This window comes from Sus scrofa, chromosome 14 (assembly GCF_000003025.6).
Source record: "Sus scrofa isolate TJ Tabasco breed Duroc chromosome 14, Sscrofa11.1, whole genome shotgun sequence".
Lineage (NCBI taxonomy): Eukaryota > Metazoa > Chordata > Mammalia > Artiodactyla > Suidae > Sus > Sus scrofa.
In genome coordinates this window covers 38,899,966-38,922,217 of record NC_010456.5, presented here as the reverse complement: position 1 = coordinate 38,922,217, position 22,252 = coordinate 38,899,966, and the positions used below count along the sequence as shown (strand labels likewise).

Here is a 22,252-nt window from a genome sequence, read left to right as displayed (position 1 = left end):
CATGCCTGCTGATGTGATTAGAGCAGTGGAAGTAATAGAGGCTGGCAGCTAATGGGGTGCTGGCTCCAGGGGATTCATAGTTAACTGATTTTTTTCCCTAGCAGGGACAAGAATTTCTAGTAGTGTTTAACCCTGCATTCCACTCGGCGATGCACCTCAGTGCCTTGGGGTATAGACTCTGTTATTAGTGGAGGTAATAATAATTTGCCATGGATCCCAACATGAGCTCTCTCCCTGGCAGCTTCTGATCTACTGCACCATCACCAGGACTATGCAGATAGGGATTCAATTCTCTCTGTAGGTTAAGTGTGCAGGCTTCCAAGGTCTGAATACCACCTCTGCCACTTCCCAGCCATTGACCTTGAGCAAGTAGGCCAATTTCTCTATACCTGTGTCTCCCTGCCAGAAAATAGACAATAACCATCCCTGCCTTGTAGAAATGTTGTGAGAACTAAATGAGATAATATGGATGCCCAGTAGGGCTGTTGTGAGGATTAAATGAGGTAATGTGGGGAGTTTCCACTGTGGCACGAGTTGGGTGGTGTCTCTGAAGTGGCAGGACACAGGTTCAGTCCGTGGCCCAGCACAGCTGCAAAGGTTGCAACTGCAGCTCCGATCTGATCCCTGGTCCAGGAACTCCATATGCCTGTGGGGCAGCCAAAAAAGAATGAAAGAATGAATTAATGAATGAATAGATTAATTAATTAATTAATGTGGGCACCCAATAGGTGCTATGTCAGTATTTGCTTAAAAAAAAAAAGTCAGGAAGAGCACAGGATGGAACTCAGCAGCTTTGGAGGCAGGAAACCTAGATGTTTATATGAAATAGAGAGATTTTTATAAAACTAGTTGGCAACTAGTTTAAACTTATTCTTTAGAATCTGTGGTCCACACAGACATATTTGTGCCAGGCAAGGGCTGGGGTCCACCTAGGATCCAGGGCTTCCGACCACCCTCCCAGAAATATTTCTACTCCAATTATAGAAGTTTACTATTCTGGGTTCTTTTCCTGAGAATGCCATTATCCTCCAGGTTTCCATGACCTTCCGCAAGTGCCACTTCCAGAGTGGCATTTAATAAAAATAAAAAAAAAAAAAAAAAAGTGGGGAAGTTCCCGCCATGGCCAAGCAGAAACAAATCTGACTAGGAACCATGAGGTTGCGGGTTTGATCCCTGACCTCGCTCAGTGGATTAAGGATCTGGCATTGCCGTGAGCTGTGGTGTAGGTCACAGACGCAGCTCAGATCTAGCATTGCTGTGGCTGTGGTGTAGGCCGGTGGTTACAGCTCCGATTAGACCCCTAGGCTGGGAACCTGCATATACCACGGGTGTGGCCCTAAAAAGCAAAAAATAGCAATAATAATAATAAATTCATCAGAACCCTATGAAGGAGGTATGAGTGTCCCATTGTACAGATGAGCAAACTGAGGCTCTGAGAGATTGAATTCTTTTGCACCAAGTCTCCCTGCAGGGATTTGAACTGAGGTTTACTGACTCCAGGGACTAGAGCCTGACCTCTACTCTAAATGGCCTCCTTTCCAGCCTCACACAGTCCCAAATTACCTTTCAGGCTCCAGACAGGATGGTCTGTCCACCCCAGCGGTCAGCCTGACAGACAGAGGAAGCAGGAAGAGCTGACAGATGAGGAGAAGGAAATCATCAACAGGGTGATTGCTCGTGCTGAGAAGATGGAAGAGATGGAGCAGGAGCGAATCGGGTAAGGCCTGCTGCTACTGATCCATTCTGAGAGCCATCAGCAGAAGGCCCTGCTACTCAGGGCAGGTGTGCTGGGGTAGGGCAGGGCTGCCTTCTAAGTCTGTGGTCTGTGATGGACCAAGCCACCCACTCAGGCAGAACTAGAGTCCTTGGTGCTTGAGATGGGAGAGCTGGAAGAGGAGAAAAGAGAGCAGAGCAGAGTGGGAAGGGAGCTGTCTGGGGAGGGGGCTTCTTGGCTGGGGTGCATTAAAGGAGAAGGGGGGAATCTTCTGAGAGGGGAATGGGAAGTTGTCACTGGAAGCTGGAGGTGTGGGGGGGGGCACAGGTGTTTTACCAATTCCAGGTGCATAGAAATGTGTTCTAGAGACATTGGCCATGCAGATGCCAGAATGTACAGCTAAGATACTTTAGGGGATAAAGTGTACATCAGAGAGACAGTACATAGGAGTTCCTGCTGTGGTGTAGTGGGCTGAGGATCTGGCATTGCCGTAGTTGTGGCATGAGAGCTAGGTAGTACATAAAGAGAGAGCACATCTGAGATGAAGTCTATGAGAGAATCGAAAAGTCCATCCAGAAGGAGAGCTAGCGTCAGAGTGAGGTAGCAGATGTTAAGCTGGTGGTCTAGACCCCAGGAGCCCTGGGTTTCCTCCCAGCTCCCCAGTTGCCGGCTGTGGATCCTGGGCATGCTGCTTCATCCCTCTGAGCCTCAGTTTGCTCACTCATAGAATGGGGGAAATGGGAGGAATTGTCCCACAAGATTGTCATACAGAGCAAGTGAAATGATGCATGTATGGTTCCCGGGCCAAGCCTGGTCATACTTTGTGTTTAATGAATGGTAGGAGGAAGGGAAAAGTGGGGCTTGGAGGGCAGCAGCAACAAAAACATGTATGGGAGAGAAGCATGGGAGGTAAGGAAGATGTGTGGTGTGTGTGTCAGAAGTGATGCCCTCACTGAGCCAGGGCAGTGATAGAGACGGGGAGGAGTGGTGAGTGGGCTTGGGAAGGGCTGAGTGGGCAAGATGTGGAGGTTCACCAGAGTCAGGGAAAGGGAGAGGGAAGGAGGGCCTGGGAAGAGAGTGAGTATGTGGGGGGCTCTTGGAGTTCCCATCATGGCTCAGTGGGTTAAGAATCTGGCACAACTGTGGCTGTGGCACAAGCCGGCAGCTGTGGCTCTAATTCAACCCCGAGCCTGGGAACTTCCATAAGCTGAAGGTGCAGTCCTAAAAAGAAAAAAAATAATAATAATTTTTTTAAAAAGTATGGGGGAGCTCTTGGCAAGGGGTGCAGGGGGGTCAGTGAGTGGTCCTCTCAGCCTGAACCTCAAATGGGAAGTAAGAGGGATTGCTAAGATGCCACCTCCTCCTCCTGCCTCTTCCCCAGACCCCTCTGCCAGGAGCAGCCTTTGCCAACTGCATATAACTGATTTGGACACTGAGGTGCCCTTTCACCTCCCTGCCCTCCCACTCAGTGGAGGGTGAACAAGGTTTTTGGATGGAAAATGATGTTATTATGAACACACAGGAAGTAATGCCTTTGATTCGAGCCTCTGCAGATAATCTTATTTAGGGTGGGCTGGGGAGATCAGAGGTGCCGTTGATAAATGACAACCTAGCACAGGCTGAGTCAGCTTTACGTCGACCTCCATCAGCTTCCTCAGTAGGTTGCTAAAGGGGTAAGGTCTTGAGGGGTCGCTTATAGGGTTGAGTTTTTGTTTGGCTTTTTAACAGATGCGTCAGGAGAGGGTTGGCCGGGCTGGAAGTCTGAGAGCGTGTGTGTGTGTGTGTGTGTGTGTGTGTGTGTGTGTGTGTGTGTGTGTGTATTCACTTCAACCAACAATGGGTCTCAGCCTTCCAGGAAGGAAGGATATGGATATTAAATTCTTGCTTGGAAGCAAGACCTCCTTTCAACCTTTTCCTGCCTAGTGCTTTCTACCAGCTAACACATTTTATATTTTATTTTGAGTTTGATTATTGTGTAGTCAAATCAAATCAATCAATCTCTCCTCATTAGATGATAAGATCCCTGAGTGTACAGATTTTTGACTGTTTTGTTCACTATGGAATCCCCAAACCTAGTATATAGTAGTTGTGCAGTAAAATATTTGTTGAGTGAGTGATTAAACATAGTAGACAATGCTTCCCCTCAATTTCTTTCTGCATCTCCTGCGGCCATGAGGCTGGATAGCTTAGAATTTTGTAATCCAGGGTCCAAATTCCCAGGGGAGGCACTATGCTTGGCTGGTTTATATTTATATCAGATTCTATCCCTTGTCTAGTCATCTGTAGCCAAGGGGTGCTGGCCACATTGTGCCATCGTGGCCACTGGGCTGCCTTTGGAGGTAAAGTTAAGGGGACCTCTGTGGACTGAGCACTCTAGATTGAACATTCTAGAACAGGGAGCATGGGTTCCCTGCTTTGTCCCCCATGTCTTGCCACATTGCCTGACCTGGTGACCTGGTGGAAGAGCACAGTTGTTAATCTGTGGGGCCCCAGAGTCAGAGAGACTAGGTTAAAATTCCAGCTCTGCCACATACTCCCTGTGTGACCTTAAGTAAGCCCCTTTACCTCCCTGTGCCTCAGTTTCCTCATCTGCAAAATGGGGGTAACATTAGCACACACTTCCCAGGGAGTGTTTCATTTGTTCGCGAAGGATTGTCTTGGTGCTTGGTGCTGACTGAACACTCCACTAATGGTGGTGATTATTTAATGATGAATTTGCTGAGGAAGCTTTTTGTTTTTCTTACACCACCTGAGGCTTTTGTTCTAAAATTATGCCTGAGATTCCTGTTTGGCAAGCCCCTGGCTTCCCCTGGAAATTAAAGAGCCTTCCAGGGAAGCTGGGACCAAGCACATGGTGACAGAGTGTCTCTTTGCTGAGACAGTATTTTCTGCCAGAGTAGGGAGGTCAGTCCTAGAGGATTCTGGCTGTCACTGTTTCCCTGGGCCCTTCCAGCCACCAGCCCTCGCTGGTAGCGTTGCCAGGGGCAAACCCCATGCTGTTTGTGTCTTATGAGCTCCAACCTGCCCCCATTCCTGTTCTGCCCACGCTTCCCTAGGAGAGGATCAGAGTGGAGGCAGATGAAAGGAGGATGACAGATCAGACATGGAGCGAGGCTGAAAATGGGGTGCCATCAGAGCTCCCACTCCAGAACCTGTAACTCAGTTAATGAGTCTTGGGGGCTTCATTCCCCACCCATCCAGTGAGGCAGGTCAGTGGGAGTCTCGGGATCCTGCCTGACCCAACTCTACAGTATTGAGGGTATTGGGTGGGAGACCTAGTACCATGTTGTTGGCTGCACCTCTCAGCAAATGAGCTCCTTATAATGGTTAAAACTGCAGATGTTATCTGTGTCTCCTTCTGGGTCCAGACATAAGCTCTATGAGGCTAACTTTTCTGTTACCTGAGGAGAAGTCATCTGAGAGACATGTGAAGTCATTGTTTACATAATAAATTATCAACTGTAATGGGTACCATTTATTGATGGAGTGCTTACTAATGGCCTTACACTAAACCTAAAAACTACATTTGGGCTTAACTCATTAACTGCTCCTCTCAGCCCTATCAAGTAGATGCTATTATTATCCCCATTTTGTAGATGAGGAAACTGAGGCTTAGAGAGGTTAGGACATTTGTCCCAGGTCACACAGAGCTAAGATACATGTCTCTATGTGGCTGACTCTCAGAAGTATGCTCTTAACTACTAGATATCTTTCCTGAAGGGCTGGCCTCAAATTCTTAGACTCCACAGAACATGAAATTGTTAAAGCTCAGATTTGGAAGGAACATTTGGGGAGCTAGAATCTAGAATCCCCTCTGTGCTGGCCCAGTGATTCTTTCCAGATCTTACTAAACTGTTTGTACCTCCAAAGTGGCCAGAAATGGTCTCCATGGTCCTATGGTCCTAGAGAGTTCCAGGGTAGAATCACCCTCAGGCCTCCCAGGGGTTCTATCTTCCTGGGCCAATTTTGTTAGAATTAACTGCCAGGGAGCCCCCAAGGGATGCAGCAGACCAGAGGTGGTTCTCCCCTTGGAGCCTCTTTGCTTCTGCCCAAGGGGGTGTCTAAACCTTCGCTCACTACTCAGCTCTGCTCTCTTCAGCATCCCCAGAGGGAAAGATGATGGCCGGAAGGGAAACTCCTTAAAGAGCCTCATTTTGCCCCACATTCCTTATTTGAGGCTAAGTGGGATGTTTTGTATCCCCTGACTGCTGTAGACTTTCTATACTAGTTAGGACGCTTGGCTTACAAGAAAGGAAATTAGTTCCAGCGAGGTTGTTTCAGTTGTCTATCACTGCATAACAAGTCACTCGAAACTTACTGACCTCAAGTATCAACAATAGGCTATTATTCATGATTCTGTGGGTTAAGAATTTAGACAGGGCTCTGCTAGGTCCATTTTCTGTTCCATATGACCTGGGCTGGGGTCACTCACTCAGCCATGTTCAACTGATGGCTTGGTTGGTCTAGAAGGGCCAGGAAATCTCCAGTCCTGTGTCTTTGCCTCAGTGCCCTAAGCATGGCTCCTCTCTGTCCATGGAATTTTTCCTTATTCAGTAGTCTTGCCTGAGCTCCTTTAGGTGGCAACTGGCTCCCAAGAGAGCAAAGATGGAAGTCACCAGGATTCTTAACACCTAGGTCTGAAGCTGGTAGGGTATCACTCCACTGCATTCTATTAGAGAGGGTAAATAGATCCCATCTCCTCCTCCTCAAGGAATGACTTCTGCATCCAGGAGAGGAAGATGTTAATGACGACCATCTTTGGAGACTCTACTCATTAGGCAACACAGGGGCTTTAAACATAAGGATTCAGAGATATCTCAAGGGATCCAAGGTCAGGAACACAGCCTAACCTCGTGAAAGCTCTGCTTCTCATCCTGCGTCTTAGAAAATATAATCTCATATTGTGCCTCTCCAGTTGTTATAGCTCTTCTTAGTCCTAGTTCCAAAGTCCCAGGGAAGGAACTCTGAACCAGGTCACTCTGAGTGCCCACCCCACATCCTGTCAGCCGTGGCTAGAGGTGCCATGCTCTGCAAGCAAGACTGCTGAGTGCTTCTCCAGAAAGCAAATGGCCTTTGTGATTTGAACAGACACCACTGGGGTGTCCATAGGACTTTTAAAAACATATTAAGTCTGGAGTTCCCATCATGGCCCAGTGGTTAACAAACCCGACTAGTGTCCATGAGGATGCAGGTCAATCCCTGGCCCTGCCCAGTGGTTTAAGTATCCAGCATTGCTGTGAGCTTCAGTGTAGGTTGCAGACATGGCTTGAATCTCTTACTGCTGTGGCTGTGGTGTAGGCTGGCAGCTACAGCTCTGATTGGACCCCTAGCCTGGGAACCTCCATATACTGCTTGTGAGATTCTAAAAAGACACACATGCGCACGCACGCGCACACACACACACACACGTTAAGTCTGGAATTAAACATTTGCCTGGGGAAATTTGTGTGTGCAGGTTTTGTTTTGTCCCCCCCCCTCCCCCAGTGGTAGGTTCCTCTCTGTCTTTGTCATATTTCTTTCTATCCAGAGCCTCTCACAGGCATTTGCTCATATATTCTGCCTGCAAAGGGACAGGCAGCAGGGTGGCTTCCATTTGAGGTCAACGTCCCTCAACAGATGGGCCCCAAAAAGTAATTAGGACTTGTCATTAACCTTGGTGTCCAGACACCATGATGGAGAAGGAAGTCAGAGAGACACAAGGAGACCTGTTGTTGACACAATCTGTTGGATTCTTATCACCTCCCCACCTCAGTTCCACCATCTCCTGTAGTTTTTGGCACAGAATTTTTCCAAAATGTGGACAGAGGGAGAAGTGAGTAGTAATGCCTGGAATTTGCTACATCTAATTAGGTAGGTGTCTTTCCTATGGTATAACAAGCTGACAATAAACCTCATCACATTCTCTTCTTTCTAAAGGAAGATCCACCCACCCACCCGCCACTTTTTTCTTTTTTTGACTTGGAGTCTTAGACATTTTGTGGGTAGGACTCAGGAGTTCCGGGGCAGCCTGATATCATAGACATAGCTATCCAGGTGTTTATATGCATTTTTAAGAAGAAATTTGTGTAGATTTCCAGGTCTGGGGGTACTCTAAACCCCCTCCACAATGTTTAGAAGCACTAAGTAGTACCTCAGTTTCCTCAGAGATCAGATCAGTGCTGTCTCATGTCCATCCATCCTTAATAATTTATGGAATCTGTTTGCACAAGATGAAAACAGAAGTCTTAATTTCTTAAGCAGCCCAGTGCCTGGCATAAAAGAGAGAGTAAATGAAAGTAGATTGAATGCTAAACCCAGCTGAATAAGCCTCTCATTGAATGATTTTAACCTCACAGCTTCCCAGACAACATCTGTAAAATGGGGAGTTGAACTAGGTGGTCTCCAAGTCTCTCCAGCTCAGGGTTTCTGAACTGTTTACATTTGTTTGGGAAAAGTGACTCTGGCTCGGATCATCAGTGTCAGAAAGTAAAACACATGAACATGGGGAGATCTCGACAAGGCTCTTTACCTGTGCAGAAGGGCACAAGTGCTCACACAAGATGAAGGAAGACCCCCCTCCTCCGCATTTATCCCTAACACAGGCAGTACATCTGTCCCCTTCCCATTGGTCAGGTCAGGGCACACATTCTTCTAGATTGGCTAATTTGAAACAAATTGTTACTGGGAGAAGAGGGGAAAAATGGGGTGGAGGAGGGTGTCTCAGACAAAGCAGAAACAAAGTGGAGTAAAGGAGGCTTCCTCTGATAGAAAAGACATATGTTAATTCTCACACATTTGGGAACAGGTAATTCTTTGTGGTGGGTGCTGTCCTGCTCACTGTAGGAATTTTAGTAGTATCCAGCAGCAGTGGACCCCCAGCTTTTTGCCATTCCCCTCACTGATTAAGGAACCACATGTCAGCCCAAAATGTCTCCAGACATTGCCACATGCCCAATGAGGGGCAAAAAATCCCTCCATGTTGAGAAACACTACTATAGGCTTTTTGATGAGTGGCTCAAAAAAGGAAGAAGAAACAAATGGGAATTTCTCTGCAACTATACTCAACTTCTAGGAAAGTAATAATAGCCCACCCTTACAAAGCACCAGGTATTGGTATTGTACTCAAATCTTTATGTGGATTCATTTATGTAACCCTCATGACAACCCTATGCCTTAAGCCATATTATTATCATCCCATTTTACAGATGAGGCAACTGAGGCATAGCGAGGTTAAGCAACTTGTCCATGGTCACACAGTTAATAAGCGATAGAACTGGGCTTACAAACTCAGGCTGGCTTGCTCCAGGATTAGAGGCCTATTCTGCTATTCTATAAAGAGATACACATTTATAGCCAAACATTGTGTTAGGAATTTTCAAATATGTATTTTTCTTTAATCCCTATCATGCCCCCACGGAGAGACAGACTACTGTCTCTACTTCACAGATAAGATATCTGAAGTTTAGGGAGGTTAAGATACCTTCCCAGGGGTACACAGCCTTTATGAGACCAAACCAGACCTTGAACTCGAACCTGTCTTTCCACATTATCCTATTGCCTTTTGGTGGTGCCGGTAGGGAAGGCAATTGACAAATGACCTCAGGGTTTCTGGGAAGTCAGTGTCTTACAGGGTGTCTCACATATTCACTCAGGTTAACTGGTTTCACCTCCTACCCTTCTTCCTACAATGGGAGTCCATCCCCCTCCCCCTGATGACCCTTGTCTCCTATGGGCCTCAGCACCACATCCTCTCATCTCTGCTTTCCACGACAGAAAAGGGAAGGTGGAGAGGTTAGAAAGAGCCCCAACTATAAGCACTGAAATAAAACAAAGGCTTCATTCTTCTAAAGCATGTACAACATCTGGGTAGCTAGACCTATCCTCCAATCCTATCCTGTCACTCACAGTCCATGTTCCCTTGGGTCAGTGACTTCCTCTCTGGTTGCCCTGGCTTCCCTAGCTGTGAAATGGGAGTGAATAATAGAACTGACCTCACTGGTCATGTGGCTTAAGGAAAACAATGCACATGGAGCATCTAGCACAGCACCTGGTAACTGCTGCTATTACTGGGGTTAAAGGACCCAACTCCTTGCCTGACTGACTACATTAGCCCTGCTGAGCCCTCTAGTGGCTTTTCTCTCTTGGCTCCAACTCTGACCCAGGGTGACCTCCTTCCCCAAAGTGCTGAGGCCCAGGCAGGAATCCCACTCACCAATCCATCAAGGAAAGAGATTGGGATCTACAGCTCCCAGGTAGCGACAGTAATAGACAACAGTGGGAATTAACCCAGCCGCATGGGTTCATGACAGAACAGCTTAGTCATTGAAGGACAGGTTCCTGAGAGACCCTGGCATTGGAGTCTTAGACCAGCCTCCCTCAGAGCAGCCATGTCCCTGTTCATAGCAGATGGCCTAATCTAGAGTTCAGAAAATATCAAGTTTAATAAACTTAATGGTAATATCCGCCCCCTGCCCCCACAACAACATTGCGATGATGGCGTCAGGAGAAGCAACATGATTCTGAAATTAATGAGGTGTGTGTGTGTATGTGTGTGACAGAGAGAGAGAGAGACACAGGGACAGAGAGAGACAGAGAGACAATGTGATATCCACCCTCCCACTTTGCTGCATTTTCCAAGATGTTGTGCAAACATGGTCAATCACTGCTGTAAAGGCAGTTGCTCTGGCTCCCAACCAACAGCAATGGACCCCCAGCTTTTTGCCATTCCCCTCACTGATTAAGGAACCACATGTCAGCCCATCACACCTTCACAGGTAGGGTGTCCTCAGCTCTGCTTATGCCATGTTAAGCCCACTTCCTGGAGCCATCATCCATCCATTAACCTTCCCATCAACATTCATCCAAACATTGTAGCAATACTGGTTTGAAAGTTAAGATCAGTTGCCTGAATGTTTCCAGACACAGTTTGGACTTTTTCAAGGGAGCCTGAATTTAAGAAATAAGCACCGTCAGATCTGCAGTTGGCTTACATCCTTGTCTCCAGAAGGCAGCCAACTGGGGCTGGGCTCCCTGCAAGAGCAGAGTGTGTACAGCCATGCGTGTGAAGTCATGTGCTACATGTGGGTGCTGATCACGCATGGGTTTATATGTTGGTATGTGTGCCCTATGTTGTTGGTGTGTGTATATGTGTGTGTGTATTTAGAGATGTGCATACAAGTCCAATCGGTTTTCAGTCACGGCAGTCCCTTTAAAAGCTTTAGAAAGACAGATTTCGTGGGAAGATTTCAGCACCCTGGTTACATAGGGGGAAAATGTGAGTATAGGGAGCTATAAAAGCCACAGATCTCCAGAAGAAATAATTAGCAGCAACCATGAACCATGACTGAGTAGTTACCATGTTCCAGGCATTTTACAAACACTCTAGCTTTATCTTTGTAGCAATCTTAGGAGGCAAGGACTTTGTTTTCCCTAATTTACAAATGAAAAACAGAAGCTCAGAAAGGTTAAGTAACTTTCTTGAGGTCACAGAGCTAGAAAGTAACAAAGTATACACATGGATCCAGGCAAGGTTGCTCCAGAATGGACACCCCAACACCTGCATCACAACTGTCCCATATTTCTAAATTCCAAAAGGGGGTGTCATGCAGGTGTGTGGGTGTGTAGAGAGAGTCTGTGTTTTCCTGGGGTTGAGCACCTAAAGAAGGAGATTGGAACCTCACAGAGTCCAAAGCCCGATTTGTCTGACATCCACAACCAGCCAGGAGGAACTGCCCAATCCTTGCTCCGGAGAGGAGGACTTGAATCCAATTCAAACCTAAGTCAGGTGGAAATAGAATTTGGGTGGCAGATGGGGCAGGAATATGGGTGTTGGAGGTAGAATAATGCCCCCCCCAAAGATGTCTACATCCTAATCCCTGGAACCTGTGAATATGGCCCCTTACATGGCCAAAGGGACTTTGCAGATGTGATCAAGCTAAGAATCTCAAATGGAGAGATTATTCTGGATTTTCTAGGGGAACTGCAGCCTTAGAAGATGGAGGCAGGAGAATAAGAGTCACAGCAAGACTGGAAAATGCTACATTGCTGGCTTTGAAGTTGGAGGAAGAGGCCACAAGCCAAGGCATGGGGCAGCTTCTAGAAACTAGAAAAGGCAAGAGAACAGAGTCCCCCCTAAAGCTTCCAGAAAGAACACAGTCCTGCCAACACCTTGACATTAGCCCAGAAAACCTGTGTCAGATATCTAATCTCCAGAACTGTTAAGATATTAAATATATGTTGTCATAAGCTACTAGATTGTGGAAATTTGTTACAGCAACACTAGGAAACTAACACACATGGTGACCCCTTGAAGCCTGCTAGTGTGCAGAGGTTATTTCATGGCCCTCCTGCCATTTTTCACCTTCACCAATACTGGGTTATACCCACCTGGTACAATCTTATAGTTCCAAGAGACCCAGTCCAGCCCCAGACCTGCCCGCCTCATTCTACCTGGAACCGCTACAGCATCTGGAATTCTCACTACTTTGAGCCTCCCAGGGGCTCAAATGTTGTCTTAAAATGGGGGAAGTTAGGGGTTCCCATTGTGGTTCAGTGGGTTAAGAATCCGATTAGTATCTATGAGGATGTGGGTTCCATCCCTGGCGTTGCTCAGTGGGTTAAGGATCTGGCGTTACCGTGAGCTGTGGTATAGGTGCCAGATGCGGCTTGGATCCTGTGTTGCTGTGGCTTTGGCGTAGGCTGGCAGCTACAGCTCTGATTATATCCCTTGCCTGGAAACATCCATATGCTGTGAATATGTCCCTAAAAAGCAAATAAAAGGGGGGGGTGGAGTTAAAGCCTTTCACACCGTCCTATCACTCTTAGACTCAAGACCCTGCGTGGAGAGGCCCTGCCTGCATCCCCTGCCTCATCTCCTGCCGTCCAGCGCACCAGACCAGCTGAGCATTGTCTTCAACAGGCTGTTTGCTCTTTGTCCAATCTTTTCCTCACCCTCTTTACTGGGCCCAGGTCTCAGCCTAATGACCACTTCCTCTGAAGCCCCATCCCCACTCTTCATGTCCCTCCTTTATGAGTTGCCACAGCTGCTCCTTTTCGTCCTTCAGTGCTTACTCTGAGCATAATATGATGATCTATGTGATCATTTAAATAATGTCTGACTCCTCATTAGAATGCCAGCTCCAGGACAGCAGGGACCTCATCTGTTTTGCTCCCCGTTGGGTCCTCCTTGTCCACTGTCACATGGTAGGTTCTCCATAAGTATCTGTCAAATGAATGAATGGCCTATTTCCCTCTATTTGGACGGCAGGGTCAGAGCAACTTGGGAATCCACTTCCCACCACCTCCAGAGGTTGTCTGTTGGTGCCCAGAGGAGGGGGCATAACCTTTCCAGTGCTCCAGTGCCTCTGGGAGCATCCTGGGAACTGGGAGGTGCCCACCCAACTTCACACAGGCTTCCCTTAAGCACCCAGCCTGGTGGTGTATTTATTTCCTGGCTCTGAGGCTTAAGCAGTAGTCATAAAGCTAATCAGGCATGTAAAGACATAACTAGAGAGTGACAGCCACTTACAGTGTCCAGCTAATTGGGCACTTAATGTGGAGACATTAGACAGGCAAACAAAACTAGTTTGCCAATGCAGACAGGTCTTCTCGTAGTCACTGAAGGTCCTTCAGCTTCAAAACACACAGGGAAATCTTGATGTTTCGGTCTCAGGATCTGAGAAGCCCTGAATGTTGCCCATGGGAGGAAGCTTGAGGTGCATCTCAACTAACCCCTCAGTTTCTAGTCTGCGAAGAGGGCACCCAGAGAACAAAGCCTTTTCAAGGTCATTGACATCTCTTTTAACCCTTGGCTTACATGTTCTCTATCTTCAAAAACACACTTGTCTAACATCAAGTAATACATGTTTATTGTAGAAAGTTAAGAAAGTATGGAGGTAGAGTTCCTGTTGTAGCTCAGAGGATTAAGAACTCTACATAGCATTCATGAGGATGCGGGTTTAATCCCTGGCCTCGCTCCGTGGGTTAAGGATTCAGCATTGCTGCAAGCTGCAGCGTAGATCAGAGATGCAGCTTGAATCTGGTGTTGCTGTGGCTGTGGTGTAAGCCAGCAGCTGCAGGTCCAATTTGACCCCTAGCCTGGGAGCTCCCATAAGCCACATGTGCAGGCATAAAAAGAAAGGCGGGGGGGAGGAAAGTACAGAGGAGTCCAGGTAGTTGGGTGATTAAGGAGAAGGGTAGCAGAGGCATCACAGAAGGAAATAAAAGTTACTCATAATCCTACCACCTGGCTATACTCATTTGGAATATTTCAGTATTTCCTTTCCAATTTTTTTTTCATCCAGGATACACCATGCAGATATTCACATGACCATGTTCCAAATCCAAGCTCATATCATGGTCACCATTCTACATCCTGGGTTTGAGGATTTTCCCCCACTTAGCATAATAAGGAGAACATTTTGTCATGTGATTTGTCCCACTGCTTCCTTTCTCACTGCAGCATTTCTCAAAGTGTGGCCAAGAATTCACCAGCATCAGGATCATATAGGGAATCACTTCAAAGGGCAGACTCTTGGGACCCACCCAGTCCCATAGAATCTTTGTCTGAATATTGAACCCTCGACCCAGGTGATCTAGATGGTCTAGATCATATATCCTGGAAACATCCCCCCACGGACTCACAACAGGACTGCGTGCCAAACTGCTGGTTTCCAGGCTTAACCAGATCCATAGCTGAGAAGTTTTAGAGTTGGGGCCCTATGTGTTGTTGGTGGTGGTGGTTTTTAATTCTTTCTGGGTGATTAACATGCATTGAGAGTTTCGGGCATCTTTCATAATGCATATAGGTCTCTCCTGCCAAGACTGGTGACAACAAACATTCCTTATGGGGTAAAGACACTGTTGAAATGTTTTATCACTAGGGTAAAGACCCATCTGTGACTCCTGGTCTTGCATGACATGATTTGGATTTAGCTTCCTGCAGAGTTTTATTTCCAAGTTTATGCTCTTTGGTGGTTGGACCCTAGCTTTTGGGGCTGCAAGAGGATGTGCAAATGGGCAGCCTACAGGAAGCTCCCCTGCTCATCCCAATCTTTGAGCAGAGAAGCAAGGTCTGCCCATCACCACTCCACTTCCTTCTCTCTGTGTTGGTCTGGTCTCTGTTGGTCTGAATCCACAAATTGCAAGCATCTCTAAGCTAAGATATCTGAATAATGATCTTCAATCTGTTGTTTTTCCATGTCACTTGCTGCCACTGATAGAAGCTAATGAGACACTCAGGGACCATGCGTGTTAATGGGGCCTTTTGGAGTTGAGGTTTGTTGAATGGTGGAAGGAACAGGCACCTTGGTAGAGAAGCTGGAGTGTGGGTTTGCAAGTAGTGGATGAAAATGCATCCTCATTTTCCAAGAAGAGGCAGGTAACTGTCTAAGTTTCCCGAGCAAAGGGCACTGCAGTTTAGAATTGGGTCCTCTATCCCACGCTCTCTTCCTGAGCTAGGCTGGCAAAGCTTGACTTGAGGCAAGAGGCCATGAGGGGACTTCACGGAAAGAAAAGATGATTTACTTTGCAGAGAATTAGATTCTAGCCCAGGCTGAGTGACCCAAGGCAAGCCTCTCGCTCCCTCTGTGCTTTGGGAGCCCCCACCGATAGAGTGAGAAGGACAAAATCTAACCACTTTCTAGAAAATAGGTAAGAACAGGAGTTCCCTTCATGGCTCAACAGTTAACGAACCCAACTAGGATCCATGAGGATGCAGGTTCGATCCCTGGCCTCACTTAGTGGATTAAGGATCTGGCGTTACTGTGAGCTGTAGGCTGCAGAGGTGGCTCAGATCTCATGTTGCTGTGGCTGTAGCTGCGGCCGGCAGCTGTAGCTCCAATTCGACCCCTAGCCTGGGAACCTCCATGTGCCATGGGTTCGGCCCTAAAAAGCCAAAGGAAGAAAGAAAGAAAATAGGTGAGAACAAAGGTGTCTACAAAAAAAAAAAAAATCACTATATAATTCCTATCCCTTGCCTCCACCATTAGCTTACCTCATTGTCTCATAACATTTTATAATTCTGAGGCATTGAAAGGCATCCTGAAATTTATCTGCTCTAGACAACTTCAAACTGTTGCTTCAGACTGTGGAACAAAATATCCAAAGGAAATCTAATTCAACAGCCCAAACAAATGAAAGATAAACGCAGGTTGCTCTGGATGAAATGGGGTTGGGGGCCCTCAGAATCACTCCCACCATACCACTGTAGTGAGTGGCCTCAAAACAGTCTCTAAGGAACCTCTGGGGTGCCATAAGGCACAATCTGACAACCACCAATTTTAGCCTAATGTTTTCCTGTTTACAGATGAGGAAATTAAGCCCAGTGAGGCAAAATTCAAGGCTTAAATCCAAATTTCTCAACCCAATGTTGAGGATTCTTTAAGGGAACAAGATGACGGTGCAGCTGTTGGGTGTCTTGTCACAGTCTCAGGGAAGTCAGGGGCAGATGGTATTGCTGAAACTTGGCCTCTGTCTACTGTTGCCGATTAGAAATGTGGAGACAGAGTTTTGGGTGAAGGGGAAAAAAATAGCTTTTATTGCTTTGCCAGGCAAAGGTGGCCACAGCAGGCTAATACCTTAAAGATTGTGCCCTCCTTTGGGAGAGAATAGGAGATAGCCCTATAGTTTGAGAGTGGAAAAAATAGGGCCACAGATAAGGATTAGAGTAGGTGCAAGCAGCATTCTTCAAAGCTGGTGTTTAGTGGCCCTGGGACTCGTTCTGGTGGTCCTCCTTCATTCTGTAATGAAGAAGCCTTCATCAAGTCATTAACATTTTTCATATGTTGGGGGTTTGAGTTCTGCAGACCCAAGAGCTCAAAGATATTGTTATGAGTATCCCTTGAGGGGGAACCAGGTCCCTACCCCAAGGCTGCACTACTGTTGCTTGACTGCTCCTCCCTTGTCTCTGCATCCCCTCCCTTCCCTGAACAGCAACTGTTGAAACTCCCCTTTGGAACTCAGGGAGGGTCATGAAGGCTGAGGCTTATGCCCTAAAAACAAGAAATGGGGGACACAAAGTCTTTTGTGCCCAGGAACCCCGCAGGGCCCTGCTCGCTTTCAATGGGATAGAACCTGCTGTGGTGACTGATGTGTGCAAGTTGATACTCACCGGTGATCGAGGGTCCCTTGGTGTGGGGAAAGCAGGGAAATCAAGCAGGGTGGAGATTGAGCTATGCAAGAAGGTCCCCATGGCTCTGCTTGGCAATACACCTGTGGCAGCAAGGTATAATCAATAACAGGACCCTGAAAGCCAGACTGCCCGGGTCTGAACCCAGGCTTCTCCACCTCCCAGCTGTGTGACTTGAGTAGCTCACTTAACCTCTCTGTGCTTCACTTTTCTCATTTTGAAAATAGGGACAAGAAGAGTCCTTAGCTTACAGTGCTGCTGGAAGGATTCATTAAGAAAATCCATATGGAGGGCTTGTCTCTACACCTGGCACATCTATGTGCTCAGTAGACACTGGCAGCTATTCTTCCAGTTGATCTGAGACCCGGGACTGGGAGCTCCTGGTTTCTGCCACCTCCCATAACCCTATTAAAACAGCTTCTAGGGAAAACACCTGGAGGAGTAGGGTGGAGGAAGAGGAGGAGGAAAAAGAGAAGAATGTGCTGCCTTTGGTTCTGCACAGCCTGCATCCCTAAGCCGCTCTGTCCCATCTGGGTCACAGTGGAAGCCTACCGGCTGCTTTTGGCTCCTCCTTGGGCAGGGTGGCTCTCTGTTGAATGGAACACAAAGGGAGAGGCTGCTATTTATAACACAGCGAGTGCAGTGCTTTGAGGGGCTGGCTGGAGTGAGGAGGGCCTGTGGGGACAGTCAGCATGAGGTGGCTGCCAGCAGGGCTGCCAGGGACCTTCTGGAGCCTGTGATAATCCAGTCCCATCCCAGTGGTTCTCATGCCTGAGGTGTCCACAGCCGAGATCCAGTCCATGGAGGGGTGGACAGGGTCCGGCTCCATCTGGCTCCATCCATCTGGGTCCACTGGCTGTGGCTGGAATGGGAACAATAGGTTTTGTTAGTGGAAAAGGCTATATGACTTCAGGCTGGTGGGAAGTGTCAAAAACAACCCACTTGAGATTGAAGCAGGATGATCCACAGGTGTGGTAGTTATTATGTGTTAGCCTTTCTATTAAGAGTGTGCCCTGGGACCAATGGCATCATGTGGAATCAGTCAGGAGTTTTCTAGAAATGCATCACTTCAGGCTTCAGAGACCTGATGTCTCCGAATCTGCATTTTAACAAGATGCCAATGTGATTTGTATGCATATTAAGTTTGAGAAGTGCTCGTGTAATGCACAAGAACCATGGGTCCTGGTTTTAGCACTGCTGTATCCTAACTGTGTGACCTTGGGCAAGTTATTTAACTTCCCTGTGCCTCACTCTCTTTACCTATAAAATGGCTTACTAATAGTGCCTACCTCCTAAGTTTTGGGTGGCAAAGCACTTCCTACTGTGCCAGGTATATAAAAGCACCATATAAGTATAAGCTGTCATTATGTGTCACTTGACGTTCAATTCAGCTTGCTTTTACTGGATGCAATTTTAGAAAGTGGGCTGCCTTCATTCATTCATTAGTTTAACCATCATGTGTGAACACTCACTGTGGACCAGGCATTGCTCTGGCCCTGGGGACATAGCAGGGAACAGAATAGACAATATCCCTGGCCCAGGGGAGCACATAGTCTAGAGAGGCAGCCAGAGATGGACTCATGATTAACTAATTACTTAATGTAGATAATCCCGCAATTATTTACAAATGTGACAAGTGCTGTGCAGAAGGGTTGCTGCTAGAGTAAATGGATGGTCAGAGAAGGCTTCTAAGAGGAGGTGATATTTCAACTGGAATGTAAAGGAGAAGGGGAATCTAGGCCAGAAAATTGTGGGTGGGGGAGGGAGACAAGAGAGATGGAGAGGGAGAGCGAGAGAGATCACAAATATGTGTAATGAGGGGAGGCTGTATTCCAGGCACAAGGAACAGAGTGTGCAAAAGAGCTGAGGCCATTAGGAGAACTAGAACACAAAGGCCAGTGTAACCAGAGCAGTGGTTCTTAAAATTTTGTCAAAATCCCCTGGAGGGCTTGTTAAAACAGATTGCTGAGCCCTACCCCCAGAGTCTCTGATTAGGTTGTTCTGGGGTGGGGGCCCAAAAATTTGCATTTCTCACAAGTTCCCAGATGACACTGATGCTGATGGTCCAGTCATCACACTTGAAGAACCACTGAAGCAAGACCAAGAGGGAGAAGAGGTGTGAGGTTTCATCTGGGGCCAGACCATGTAGGGTCATGGAAACCTCCTGGAATGAGAACCAGCTAAAAGTTTTCAAGGAAAGTGGGAGGGCCATGATCAGGTTTATGTTTTAGGAATATCGCCATGGCTGTGGTGAGGAGAACAGATTGTAGAAAGCAATGAGTGAAAGCAGGGAGACTAAGAGGTTACTATATTCGTCTGGGGGAGAGAGATCTGTGGCTTGGTTGAGGTGAGGATGGAGAGAAATGTTAGGGAGTTAGACAGGATAGAATTTGGTTGAGTCATTGAATGTCAGGGGAGGAGGTGGTCAGGAAGACCCTCTAGGTTTCTGATTTGAGCAAGTTAGTGGATAGTGGTTATTTCCTGAAAATGGGAGCAGGTTTGCTGGTCATGAGGATGGAGAGCAGCCACGATGAAGAGTTCAGTTGAAGCACAAATCTGAGACCCAAGTGAATCCATCATGTACACAACAAGATAAAAGAACTGGAGCTCAGAAGACAGTTTCCCTGGAGGCAGTGACGTGAGAAAAGACTAAATAAGATTCTTAATCTGAAGTCATTAGAATAGATGGGCTTTGAGGAATATGAGAGGGGTTCTATGATGTTCTGAAAATATATCAGAATTTTATATGCATGAGCCTTTTTGGGGGAGGGGTCCAATAGTTATCATCATATACTCAAGAATTGGACTTCCTGTGTGGCTCACAACATATACTCAAGAATCTATGACTTAAAGAAGGTTAAGGCCATCAGCCAGATATATACTGAGGGAGATGCTGGTGGTCCCTGGTCCTATAAGGTCCTCATTACCCTGACTCTGCTTCCAGGCGCCTGGTGGACCGTTTGGAGAATATGAGAAAGAATGTGGCTGGTGATGGGGTGAACCGCTGCATACTGTGTGGAGAACAGCTGGGGATGCTGGGCTCCACCTGTGTAGTGTGCGAGGACTGTAAAAAGGTACCACCACCCTCCCCTTCCCTGTGTCCCCCCCTCATCACATAGAGGGTCTAGGCCTGGGCTTCAGAGACCTTGGGTTTGGGAGACAGAGACTGGATCCCGAAGGATGGTTGCCATAATGTGATTCCTTCTGGGATGCTCCCAGGCCTAGCTGTCTTCCAAGGAAACCCTATCCTGGTTCCTCCCTTAGAAGTCACTCTGACCCTTCTGGAGGGTCAACTCCACCTAGGATGAACTTGGGAGTCTGAGGTGGGACATGAATTATGGTTGAGCCTGCAAGTATCCTGGTTGTGGGTTAGCAAGTTCTGTGACAAGCTAAAGAGCATGCTGGCCAGAAGTTCCCATCGTGGCGCAGTGGTAACGAATCCGACTAGGAACCATGAGGTTGCGGGTTCGGTCCCTGCCCTTGCTCAGTGGGTTAAGGATCTGGCATTGCCGTGAGCTGTAGTGTAGGTTGCAGACGCGGCTCAGATCCTGCATTGCTGTGGCTCTGGTGTAGGCTGGCAGCAACAGCTCCGATTCGACCCCTAGCCTGGGAATCTCCATATGCTGCGGGAGCGGCCCAAAGAAATAGCAAAAAGACAAAAAAAAAAAAAAAAGAACATGCTGGCCATGTGTCTATACACATGTGCACATGGGAGGCTTACCCAGCCTTCTGTACCCTGGGTTATAGCACAAGCCACTTAGAAAGCCCTTCTCTAGCCCAGTTAGGCCAAGTTAGATGTTGGTCTTCTTAAACACTCATCCTTGAAGGGGAGTCTCCTTGTGGTCTCTCCACCGTGCACCCTCTTCTCAAGTTGTCTGCATTTGACAATTCCAGGACAGAGATGCCATTGTCCTTGGGTCTGCCTTATTCCCAGGAAAGGAATTCAGGGGAACAACCTAGCTGGAGACATTCATAATGTCACTTGGAATCTCCTACTTGAGGTCTTACCTAACATTTAAAATGTAATATTGGGGAAAGGTTATCTATTCCAAAAAACTTACCTTATATCATCAGCTAGATTGTAGGAATGCTGTCACCTGTTTGTTTTGACTGCCAGGAAAGAGCCAAAAATATGTTTCATCATATAGTCATGGCATTTATTCTGATAACTTTCTTTTCCATAAGCAGCAGAACCTGTAGGTATAGTCTTAAGTTGTCTCAGATTCATTTATGAAAGAAAAAAGAAAGTAATAAACAAAATGGATAGTCTTTCATGATTAAAAAAACATGTCAATGATCTGCCCTGTATGAAGGCTGAGAATTCAGACCCCACAGGGACTCTTGGAGAATCCCTTCATCCAGTGCAGTTCTCACTATCAGAAATCAAGGAGTCCCTGTTGTGGCACAGCGAAAACGAATGCAACTAGGAACCATGAGGTTTTGGATTTGATCCCTGGCCTCGCTCAGTGGGTTAAGGATCCTGTGTTGCCGTGAGCTGTGATGTAGGTCGCAGATGCAGCTCGGATCTGGCATTGCTGCAGCTGCAGCATAGGCCATCAGCTGTGGCTCTGATTCGACCCCTAGCCTGGGAACCTCCATATGCCAAGGATGCAGCCCTAAAAAGCAAAATCGAAAAAAAGAAAAAGAAAAAGAAATCATGACTCAGATTGGAACTTAGTTCTAACTGACCTTGGTCATGGAAAGGAGGCAAGGGGAGGAGAATTCTGTCTATTCGTCCACTAAGGAGAATGGGGCTTCAGTGCCTCCCTTCCCAGCCACTTCTCCTGATCACTGGCAGCTCTGAGCCTGGCATATCTATCTGAGTGTGCATTGAGCTGTGTTTTGTCCCCAGAATGTCTGCACCAAGTGTGGGGTGGAGACCTCCAACAACCGCCCGCATTCTGTGTGGCTCTGCAAAATCTGCATCGAGCAGAGAGAGGTGAGTGGATTGGTCTCATTTGTTTCCTGGAACACCCTCCTTTCTTTGGATGGTTCCCCCTTCCTTGCTGTAACCAAGGGAACGGAGTGGCAGTTGAGGAGCTGGAGAACCTGTTCAGGTACATGGCTTAAGCGGTTGGTATAGAAAGAACCAGTTTGGCTGTGAATCCTGGTGGAACACAGTGTTTCAATAAATTTCTTTTCTCCTCTCCCACTTCTGTGACTTCTCTCCCTCCCTTCATTCCCTATTCCTCACTTCTCACCTTCTGGGTCTTCCTCTACTACTATCTTTTCTTTCTCTTTCCCTCTCTACCACTTCTTATCTCATACTCCCCCTCATTTCCTTTCCTTTCCCTGTACAGATCTTCCTCAACTTACAGTGGGTTACATCCTGATAAGGGTAATGGGTTACTTACCATTGTAAGTGGAAAATCCATTTAATACCCCTAAACTAGTGAACATCATAGCTTAGCCTACCTTAAATAGGCCCAGGA

At 47.1% G+C, this 22,252-nt stretch overlaps 1 protein-coding gene across 5 annotated transcripts in view; it reads left to right on the top strand.

Moving 5' to 3' along the window:
- Positions 1-22,252, top strand: part of RPH3A (rabphilin 3A) — a 294,958-nt gene that overhangs the window by 239,835 nt on the left and 32,871 nt on the right. For all 5 annotated transcript variants that reach the window (XM_021072395.1, XM_021072394.1, XM_021072396.1 and 2 more), the window contains 3 exons: positions 1,571-1,717; positions 19,765-19,894; positions 21,673-21,759. In XM_021072395.1, coding sequence (XP_020928054.1) covers positions 1,571-1,717; positions 19,765-19,894; positions 21,673-21,759 — 364 coding nt within the window. The remainder of the gene's footprint in view (positions 1-1,570; positions 1,718-19,764; positions 19,895-21,672; positions 21,760-22,252) is intronic.